The sequence below is a fragment of the Oratosquilla oratoria genome, chromosome 23 (genome assembly GCF_046742065.1).
Source record: "Oratosquilla oratoria isolate Oo_2021 chromosome 23, ASM4674206v1, whole genome shotgun sequence".
Taxonomy (NCBI): domain Eukaryota; kingdom Metazoa; phylum Arthropoda; class Malacostraca; order Stomatopoda; family Squillidae; genus Oratosquilla; species Oratosquilla oratoria.
The window spans coordinates 8,577,032-8,588,710 of record NC_134799.1 but is presented as its reverse complement, the minus strand read 5'-3'; the positions used below and the strand labels follow the sequence as shown (position 1 = coordinate 8,588,710).

At 41.7% G+C, this 11,679-nt stretch overlaps 1 protein-coding gene across 6 annotated transcripts in view; it reads right to left on the bottom strand.

The window, feature by feature from the left end:
* The window catches only part of LOC143037953 (uncharacterized), a 197,624-nt gene that overhangs the window by 4,787 nt on the left and 181,158 nt on the right, over nucleotides 1–11,679 (bottom strand). For 3 of the 6 annotated variants that reach the window (XM_076206667.1, XM_076206666.1, XM_076206665.1), the window contains 6 exons: nucleotides 8,402–8,597; nucleotides 7,150–7,298; nucleotides 3,722–3,957; nucleotides 1,946–1,966; nucleotides 983–1,085; nucleotides 11–77 (listed from right to left, as the gene is read on the bottom strand). In XM_076206667.1, coding sequence (XP_076062782.1) covers nucleotides 11–77; nucleotides 983–1,085; nucleotides 1,946–1,966; nucleotides 3,722–3,957; nucleotides 7,150–7,298; nucleotides 8,402–8,597 — 772 coding nt within the window. The remainder of the gene's footprint in view (nucleotides 1–10; nucleotides 78–982; nucleotides 1,086–1,945; nucleotides 1,967–3,721; nucleotides 3,958–7,149; nucleotides 7,299–8,401; nucleotides 8,598–11,679) is intronic. The other 3 variants (XM_076206670.1, XM_076206669.1, XR_012967538.1) reach the window with 3 other exon arrangements.

Here is an 11,679-nt window from a genome sequence, read left to right as displayed (position 1 = left end):
GAGGACTTACTTGAACTCTTGACTAGACCCAAAAGGATGTATCTTAGATAATTAAGGAAGTCACACACAGCAGCAATCTGGAGAAAAAATTGCACATACTTAATAATTACCATACATTCACTAAACAAAACGTATTTCTTTTACTTGTGCAACAGTCCAGAAATATAGTGTATTGTGATACCACAAACTAACCCTAATGATGGTGCTACTATGCATCAAGGAAAATTATTTCCAAATCTAACAACATATCAAAGGGAACTGGGGATGGTTTGTGCATATGGCAAGAACAAGTGAGGCAAGACTTACACAAAGTGTGGAAAGCAGAAAGAGAAAAGTGAACTTGGGATGAAGACCAAGAATGGGGTTAAGGGGCCCTTGGAAATATGAGAAATGTCTGTTGAGCAGGGACAAGAGAGTGCAAAATATAGGTTTGAATGGATAAAAATATGACATGGCCTGAAAAGATGTTCTCTGCTCCATATTTTCTCTCTTTCTTTCTTTCTTTATTTTTTTTTTTGGGGGGGGCGGGAAAGAGGTGGGGTTGTCATATCATGAAATGTTATGGGTATGGGTAAACCAGATCTGGCAACTGGGCCCTGCTATAGAAGTGCTGTGCCTTGTTATATTGCCTTCATCTGAACATTGTGGTGGGGGATCCCTTCATCTACATGATAAAATGGGAGGGGTGTTAAATGGGTTTTAATGTCATGAAGTTGTGTGTCTTGCTGCATTGCTTCTGACCCAAGCAGTGGGCATGATACATTGTTGGTCTTTCATCCACAAGGAGCTAAGATGGAAGGGGCAACAAATGTGTGTTGGCTGGGTGTTGAATAGGTTTGGAATGAGTAAAAGGTGTAAAAGTGCCTTGATAAAACTCCTTTGGCTAACTCAAGCATGATCCAAGAAACATGAAACTTATTTAGTATGCAAAAGAACTAAGAAGCCCCTATCAAACCCATAATGTATACACATTCATATTTACCCGGTTCCGTGCAAGTTGCGAGATGTAATACCAATGGTCTTCCGATTCGCCCAAACGAAAACGGTACTTGCAAAACCTGGGGACATCTAATAGTACACATTTCCTGGAGAATAAAAAACAAAACCATCGTAACAAGATAAAACCCAAAATTGCCATTTCAGATAAAATATGCACATCCATGAACCCAATATATTATACATAATATATAGCAGTTTAACAATACTTCTTCCGAAATTTAAGATTATGAATATAAAAAGGGGAATTTTAAATAAAATACTGACAAACCAATGGAACTAAGGTAAATCAACATTGCACAACAACCACTACATTCTTAGGTTAGTTTACTAAAGAGGTCCTATAATTAATTTACAGGCTAAGAAACAAATTCTGGCAGTTGCAGCTTTGAATAAGAAATACCACTCATGCTTGACAGGAGGCAGCCAGTCAAGAAGGTGATTGGGCATGCAAGGGGGCCAAAGGCACAGAGTACACTCAGTTCACGGGGTGCTTTTCCTACCAGCCAATGAAAGCAATACGGAATATAACAATCTTCCTTAGGAATCTGACTAATATCAAAAGATAGAGTCCATTCATAATCTTTGGGTGGATAAAGAAATGATTAAATGCACATTGGTCACAATTCTTTAAATATTGTAAATTATTGCCAGTGATAACATAGCATCATTCCTTTTACACAAGAACCATGCCAATCCTGCATCCTTAGACCCTTTTCCACCCACCCAAAGCAATCTTGTAAATTTTATGAAGAGAGGGAATGCAAACTGCAAGAGGGAGGGGAGGTATCAAGGTTTCAAATAGTAAAATGGTAACAAAACTGGCTTATTACAAAATGCACTGTGGATATGGATTCAGTTCCAAGCTGTGAATTACTAATCTAAGGGGCCTGAATGTAACACATTCAAAGCCTCATGATGCTAATGATCACAAAACACTGGGCTTAACCTGGCTAAGTCTGGGTCAGTGCTGAAACGAAAACCGCCATGAAATGTTAGAAGATGTGAACTATATTTGGCAAGTACATCAATTGCATTTCTTGTCATAATCACTGCTCACCCTTCAATAGTAATATTTCATTACTACTTGTTACACAAATATCCACCTTAATTCGAAGACAGCATGGATGAACACTGGGATTTTCTTGAGACTAAACTGGCTTAGGGTGCTCAACAAGTTAATTTCCTACCTAAGTCAAATGTTATAAATAATCATCATTTCCACATTCTTATCTCAAATGAAACATGGGAAATCTTCACAGACAATAGATTATTTAATCCTATAAGATCTGTAAATTTCTGAAAGCCAAATAACTGTTTGACATTAGCTAGAATCATGTAATTAAAATGTCCACTGACCTTTAATACATGAATCAAGATAACTTTCAACTCTAAAGGCCTACAGCTCCCTCTAGCTTATTAAAACTTCTGCCATTAGTAAAACTAAAATTGATAAAATTGTTACTGGATCTTGATCAATCGACTACACAGGACTGCTCAGGCAGGCAGTCTAGGGAACAACAACAACAATGGCTATTTTAACAAGTTTGATCTGGCTAATGACAGAAAATTCTATCAAGCTTCAAGATAATAGTAGGGTTTACAATTAAAAAACTCTAATATCTACAGGTCTTTCTATTATAAATAAAGCTATCTGGTGTTAGTCAGGACATCAATAAAATGCCCTATGGGTTATATGAGGTTAACTAGCTTGCCAAACATGGTTCCACAGATACTACAGATGAATGAGATTGTCAAAAGCTCAACTATGATACAGGAACCTTCCTTCTATTAATGTGGATGGTCTACAAATCAAAATATCCCTTGGATAAGACAATCTTGAATTATTTGACAATCATAAAATATTAGCCAGAAGCATTCTATCATCATAGGATCCCTGCAGTATTCATAACACTGGTAACAGTTACCAACCAAACCCATAGATATTCCAGTTGAAATCCTGGGATCTAGCAGAGCTGGGCATGTTCCTTGGTGCGTTCCTAGGTGTGTCCCTCTGTGTCCTGACTGACACATATATTGTCTGGACACTGAGGGACACACCCAGGAATGTACCGAAGAACACACCCAGCTCTGGGATCTAGTTGGGACTAAGTGTCATCTCATGGAGTTGCACCTTGACTGCCAGGGAAGAAAAATGAAAGTTTTGTCTATGATGAGTTGGCATCTCTACCTTTCAGACAGCAGTGACATCATGAGCAGGTATTTCCATATGCCACTATTTAAAAATGACTAGGTGCATATTGAATTTCTGATGTTTATCTAAATGGGTAACCATGGCACAAAAAATTAAACCAGGCTTCAGTACAGAAGTAAAAGTCCTAGGCTTAACTTCAAATCACACATCATTCTTTTACAAATGAGTAGTACAATTGATTGATTAATTCCAACTCTCATCTATAAGAAAGTGTTAACTAACTTTTAGCACATTTGGCACATCTGACACAACTCAGTGATAGAGTAATGGAAACAAAACCAGTGGTACACATTTCTTATACTTCTTGACTAGCAGTAATTTAATATCTTCATTAATTAAGCCTGAATTATGTATTGTACCTTCCTAAGCTTCTCAAACAGTTTCTTAGTTATTTGTTGCTCTGAACACATACTACAGGTATATTTCTTATTGGAGCACCCTGCCCACTATGTCTGGTTAGAAAAGTTCCCAGTAGGCAAAGACATGCTGTTATTTTAGAATAATACTCACTTGGGGCAACTACTCCTCTGACGTGGATTAACCTCCTCAATAAAAATGTCATTGTCCTCAATGGCCTTCTGCACACGATGGGCCAGCATCGAATTGGGGAAGGCTAAACACAAGTCAATGTCCTCTTCGTAAACCCTCTGCATAAATGGATCACTGCGTTCTAGAGTGGGTTTCTGCTTCCATGTGACAAATTCCTTGTGGGCAATGGGGTCCACCTGCAACATGCCAAATACACACTGCCAAACATTTATATGGTTTCCACAACTTGTTCTATAAATGAATGCACATATTATGTAACTAGTCCTTACTTTGCTAGGGCAGAACAAAAATCTGCTGTACTGTACTTCACCTAACTAAATCATGAAAACAGTTGGGCTGAGAGGTAGACCTCTCCTTCAGCAAATGTTACAATTTACCTCAAAATAAATCGGGTCTACAACCTATAGTGTTGTTCTTACAAACTAGTGTCTTCAAAAGAGGAAGCCCTCTTGGTGGGTAGATGCTGACCTATGAAATCTGAAGAGCATTTGATGATAAACATTTGTGCAACAATGCATTCATAAAAAATCAGTATGTGTATCCATGCACCTATGGGTGAGCATATGAATAGTAGTATAAATCTTTAAGCACACTTTGCACTGTACTTACAGGTTTTCAAGGGATTTATGTAAACATACAAGAGCATGTGCAACTATTCTTCTCAAATTTTTTCTATCCTAACATGTATATACATTTTTTCTATATGCTGATTTTTTTTCTCATTATTTTTTTCCCTCCACATCAACCTACCTGCCTCTGGAACCAATGATGGGTACAGTACCTGCATGTGGTGATCCTGCAAGATGGACAGTGAAACTGCCCACCTATTAACCCCCTCACCTCCATCAGGAGATGCAGACCTGTATAGCTGACACTTGGTCTACAGACTGGGCCTCAAGATCTTTTTCTCTATCAACTTTAACTGTATTTCTTACACCTCTTAACATATGGAGAGCTGACAACTGGCAAGTGGTCCCCTTCTATTTTAAGCTAGTGATACAGAAAGACCCACAGCAATACAACACAGGTAACAGTCCAATTTCTTCCCAAAGAGATTTGTTGGAGGGCCCAAGGACCATTTCTAGCCAATCTGGGACTGGAGGTTTTCCAATTAATAAAACTTTAAGCAACAATTATCATAATTTTAACTCTCTTACCAAAATGGGAAGTTTCCAAGACTGTTATATTTGTCAAAAAAAATTATATACTGTAGACAACAAGCCTTCTTATTCATCTTGCTTATATTATCTAGTCCTATATTCTTCCCATACTTCAACTTTGCCTTTGCATTCTCCACTTTTTTTCTCCACTATGTGCTCTTTCAATTCTCCTTCTGGTTCTCATTCCACCTCTCTCCATTATCAACTTTTCAACATTCCTATTATCCTACACAATTAGTAGTTCTTCAAAGTACTCCTTCCACTTTTTTGCTACCTCTGCTTTCTCTGCTGCTGTCTTCCATTCTTATCATTAATCCTACTCTCCTGCACCAATTACTTGGACCTGCTTGTGGTGGTCCTGTAAAATGGACAGTGAAGTTGCACATTAATGAAACTTGTCAACTCCCTCACTTCCATTAGGAGGTGCAGCCCTGAGGGGCTGACACTTAGTCTTCACACTGGGCTCAAAATCTCTCATTTTTCAGCATACATATCAAAGATTTGACAGCAAAAATCAACAAGAAAATAAACTCACTAAAATCCATCACAAGTACTGGTTTTGGACAACAGAAAGAAACTCTTATAACCATCTTCATGCAATTCAACAGCATGGTTCCCAACAAACAGCAAGACAAACACAAACAACTTACAAACATTACAGAATGGAGCAGGAGCACAGAAAGTAACAACAGGATGTACCAAAACCACTCCAATTGGACACCTGGACACAGATACCAAAATTCTCCCCACAGAACATCACATGAAAATAACAGAAACTCAAGTTCTATGCCAGAGCCCTAAACACCACATACCCATCATCACCTCTCAAGCACCATCTGCACAAAAGAAAAGAAAACAAAACAGCAGAATACTACTCAATCAATTACAACAATCTGCCACCTGTACATCACAATACATCCACACAAAAATACATTTCCATACAGATCACTTAACAAGCTCTCCAAGACAGACCAACAAACTCAATAATCCACCAATAACCCCCAGACATAAACCCAACATGAAAAACCTTCCCACACTAGGTAAAAACCACACTAGTACATTCATGTTCAGGACACAGTCCAGCATTGAAACAATACCAATACAGAATAACCCTGGCCATAGATTTACACTGCCATGGATGTAACCACCACACAGAGGACACAGAGCCCAGTAACAATCCTCAAACAACAAAACATCTTCCCTGTGTGAATTGTGCCCACCCAATGGCTCTAGGTCTTCTGCATGCAAGACCAGGGTCAATTTTTGCATACATGTATTAATAAAACTCACTATCACATTTTTACTAAACAATATAGCCACACTTCCTTTTGCTCTTTCAGTCCCTGATTTATACCCCCACCCTATTTGCTCCATCTAATCACCCTTAACTTTTACTTTTGTTTCACTCACAACCAGGATGCCCAACCTATTCTGTGCCATCATCTGCAGGTTGTAAGCCACATGTACATACAAATTCACCCACTCATGCTCCCACCTACCATGGTGGTGGTGTGAAGGGGTTGGCACTAAGTATTGGTTTTGTAATCAAAGAGTCCCAGGGGTTGTAGGAGAGTATACACACTAGTCACTACAGTAATGTGGGGAGCAGTTGTGGATCATGTGATACTGTCCCAGGCAGAAGCTGCTTGGCTCAGGGCATGCCTGACTTGCAAGCTCAAGTCAGGCGCCTCAGCCAATTTGCCTCTCCAAATAATGAGGGGCCACCTGGCTTGGCTTCAATTTGGGGCTGAACACCAAGAGTCATGTTGATAGCCCCAGGAGAGCGACTCGGCGCAACCACAGTATTGGACTCCAGCCCTGCAGGGCAGCCACCCATGGCAAACATATGTATTTGTGACCCATGCCGGGGTTGGGTGGCCACGGACTCGTAGCGAGTTCGTCTATTCTTTAGATGGTCTTGGTTCTTGTCCATCTGGGTATTCAACACACCCTTCTCACTGGCGAAAAACCAGTGTTGAGGAGGGGGGGGGGGTTAGGTCCGCAGGTTTAGTTGCCGACAATCCAACCATGCAGCAGGTAGTGCTGGATTACATGAATCGAATAGGACAATTGTGCCTCACCTTAAACATATTACCACCTGCATCCAACATGTTATATAAATGTACTGCAACGGGAATTCTGGCAGTCAAAGTTTCAGATAAATAAAAAAATGTCAGAAAACAACACAAACTATGGTACCTCGTGCTTAAGGTACAACCTAACACTCACCTCCCAGGACTCTGGGTCGAGTACAGGTGGCGTGGCGTGCGCGGGCCTCTGGTCTTTGAGAGGCGATGAGGGTGGCGTAGTGTCCCTTCCATACTTGAGGTCAAAATCTGAGGGCGACTTTCTGTGGCCACGCTGGAACATCTTCTTGCCTGCCGGGGTGGAAAAGAAAGGGTGAAATAGCCCATTAATGGAAAACCTGCATGACCAAGGCTCGATCCTAATATTAGTGGGTGTTCATCTTTCGCTCAAGGGTGAGGGGTGAAGGGAGTAGGTACTGCCAGGCGGCACATTTGGCTGTTATACTAGGAGTGACAAATTAATGTCATGGGGCCCGCATTAGGTACGGCACAACGTAGGTGTTTTATCTGTTTTTAATTTCTATTTATTTTAGCAGGTTAGCACAAATGAAGTATATATTTCTATAAATATATATTCAATCATACTATGCGTTGCGGTTTGTGATAATTAAGTGGTAAAAATTACCTCAGGGAAATAAGATGAAATTTCAAAGAATTTTGGCTGAAGGGGAACATTTCGCCCCGGGCGGCATTTCGGCACGCAACGCTGCTGCTTACATCCAAAATATCTGACATATTTCCTTTAACGCCATGCATCCCACTTCTACATAATTTCCCCTTCTTAAATTCCTCCACATGAGCACGCTGGTGCGCGCACACAAAAAGGATATAAATTACATCAAGAGAATAAATAGACCAGCCACCATATTGACATCCAGCCTTGCAGACATACCATATTAGGGAAGATTAGATACGAGAATTGCCATCGTATGAATCATGACTGTGGCCTTCTGATTATCCCATATAAAGATTTATTGGAAATAATGAATTGATCAGGTGTGTGTGGTAGGATCACGGTGCCCAGGTCAATGACAGAAGAGGATACAGCAAAAGGAGATCTCCATTTGAGACAAGAGGGTATCATGAGGTCATGGAGACATATCGAAAAGGCCACGCGTCTCAAGGATACCATGAAATGCAGTTCTCCATACAATTGCGTTAACTCTAGGAACAGCCTAATAGAAAGTGTGATCTTAAACAATAAGCGAATTTAAAGCTAAGTTTGATCGTGGGGAGAGAGGGAGGGAAAGCGAGAGAGTGAGTATAACTCTTTTACTTATATTATCAGGTAAGTATGATTAGGTAAACATGCATATATTCACAACTGGGAACACGAACACACACACACCACCCTTAGCTTAGAGAAAGATCACATTCGTTCTAATTAAACTCACCCGAGTCACTGGCGCCCTTGTTGATGAGCTGTGGGTGAAGGTGTGGGTTAGGCGCGGCTGGCGTGGAGGTGAGGACGAGAGCTTTGAGGGCCGTCACTTCCGCCTGCAGGACTTCCACCTGCATTGCCGCCTCCCGGAGGGCCCGCTCCGCACTGGCCGCCCGTTGGTTGGCCTCCCGCACCATCCCATGCGCTTCCTGAGAGAGAGTGGAATAAACATCACACAACGGTCTACAGTAGTCAGAGTCCCCCCGCGTGCATCCACTGAAACACCATCTCCGCACTACATGCATGCGCTCCAACATGGATGCGTGCTTACATCACTGATAGATTCGATCGTCTTTTAGCTATACCTGGTTCGCGTCGAGCCTCCTGCATGCAAACTAATATATTCGGGGGTTTTGAACAATGAATCTAATAAAGTAAACAAAAAGACGTGTGCAGAGAAACTTTGTTTCTACGATTGCTCTCTTTTATGCAACCACCAAGTGGAGCGTGGTTTCACTCGGCCATTCCTTCTCAGCTTCCTGTATCACTCGCAATCGGAAGAGAAAAAAAAAAAAAAGAGGGGGGGAGAGGGAGTGGTGGAGAGAGAGTGAGAGAATGAGAGACAGATGAAACGGGGTGAGAATGAGAGAGAATAAGACAGGGAGAGAATGAGAGACGGAGAAAACAAGAGAGAAAGAGAGAGGAAGAGATGGGGAAGGTAGGGAGGGAAAGGAAAGTTACCGAGACACAAACGCAACTGTGGACAATATTTCTTTGTATTTACTGGATGTATCCGAGTATTTATGCAAGTAACTCTTTGTGTGTGCAACTGCGTTAGTGTGAATGAATGTTTATCTTAAACATGAACTAGGCATTTCTAAGAGGACTACCCACGTGTCCGGTATGTAATTCAAACTGCTCTGGAGTGACGTTGCAGATGTAGTTTTATTCTGAATGTTGCTGGGATAAGCCGCCACTCTTAAACGAATTTACGCCCTGTTTGAATTTCGTACGAATTTGCGCGCATACGCGCCCGTGAGTGAGCATAATGGCCTGTTTTTTCTTTGTTAATACCCTGTGATTTTACTATACTCAAGAAGAATTATTAATATACACTTAATGTACACATGCGCAGTCAAGTTTCCTTATTCCATGCACTGTTCCTGTAAAGCATGTAGATGGATGCTTGAAAAAATGCAATTGTACTGTAGTGAGCAAAACGCTGTACTTCAGACGGTGTTTCCTTTGTCATATCTATACATATACATGCGCTAGTTCTGAAAAGAAACCCTTTTGCCCTAAGCCTAACCCAAGGTTGAATAAAATCGTCTTTCACTGGCTGAAAAAGAAAAGTTAATTGTCATGCCGAAGGAGCCAATACAACACTACAGTGTGTATTTGAAGATGAAGGTGGATTCTCGTTCTTGCGAATTCTTACAAGACATACATACATACATACATATACCAAGGCTTTTTCCCCCTTCCAAGGGAGGTAGCCAAAAAGGGAAAGGCATAAAAACACTCCCACCCATTTCATCCCTAAATACACTCCACACCCCTCCCACCCTCCCTCTCATCTGAGCACCTCCTGGATGACGGGTCATCCCTGCACCCTGCCCACCGCCCTGGGTCAGAAGCAGTGTCGCAAGACACAGCACATCCAAAGCAAGGCCGCTTCATTTAATCGGCGACCCCCCCTCTCCGTCCCCCCTTGCATATAAGGAGAGGACGGGGAGAAATCCCTTCGGGCTGCGTCAAAATTTACTCACACATACTACCCCCCCACCCCCCCGCCCATTCCTCCTCATGCAATCACAACATCATCCATATACAACCATTCTCCACTCACCTCTGTCTTCCGTCCTCTCCCTTCCTTCCTCAACAGACATTCCCCTCTTCCCCAAAGCCCCCTTCACCCCATCCATCCATCTCATCCTAGTACGTCCCCTCATGTTCACTCCCTCCACATCTGCCTTCCATACCTCTTTTACTAGTCTTTCTTCACTCATTCTTTCCATGTGTCCAAACCATCCTAATATTCTTTCATCAACCCTATCTCCCAAATCCTTTTTCACCCGTTCTCCTCCTCACCTCCTCATTTCTCACTCTATCCAGCCTAGTAACCCCCACCATACTTCTCAGACACCTCATCTCAAACACATTCAAACTCCTTCTCTCTTCTTCTCTTATGTTCCACGTTTCTGCCCCATACAGTGCTGTTGGCACAATCACTCCTTCATACAGTCTCCTCTTCGCATCCATTCCCAAATGTCTATTCCTCATTACACTCTTTAATCCACCAAGGCATTTACTCGCTTCTCTCAATCTACATTCTACCTCCACCTTCACTCCACCTTTTCCTGCTACACTTGCACCCAAGTATCTAAAACTATCCACTTCCTCCAGTCGCTCTCCCTTTATGTTCACTTCCAGTCTACTGCCACTTTCACCCCTTGTACATCTCATCACCTTACTTTTAGCCACATTTATCTTACAAGACATAAATCATATAAACTCTCCGACTCGGGGATGATAGTGCTTTGCTCCTACGTTAGTACTAACCACTTTATTCATTAATATGCCGCCAAGCTATTTTATTCAGCAGAGGGGAACCCTGGGCAGCGAAAATGATTAAATACTACTTTGACACCATTTTGCCCAAGTTATGTACACTACGACTGTGCGTGACGTCAAAATTTATAGCATTAGAGTAGCCATTGATTAACAATTCAGGCTTAGACGGTTAGTGTAACCATGTGGTCACGTAGTCACTTTTGCCAAAACGAATAACCTAACCTAGTCTAACTTTACCTAATCAAGTTTAACCCAACATGAACCAGCCACTTTCTGGGGTTGATGTTTAGAAAAAAAAAGAACGATGAAATAATTTTAGGACTAGGCACTGGGCCCTTTGTGCCTATAAGACTTATGTGGGTCGAGAAACAAAACAGCGTATACAGATAGGTGATCTATGAATTGCACGTCTGCACATCATCCAGACGCTGGACAAGGGAAATCGTGATATAAAACAGTATCATAATCATCATTATCATAATACAATTTTAGAGGCTGCTGCTACGGGAGTGGCACAGACTTGGACGGAAACGTCTACGACCAGTGTGTCCACTTCGGAAATTCCTCTGGTGGAGTATAAGAGACCTCGTCTCTTGGGAGGGGGGGGGGGTAAAGCTCTACTGAGCAGGGGACATCCCGTTTCCGGCCTTCTCTCTACACACTTGTACGCTGTGCTCAGGGCTCCAAATAGACGAAGAGAGAGAGAGAAAGAATACT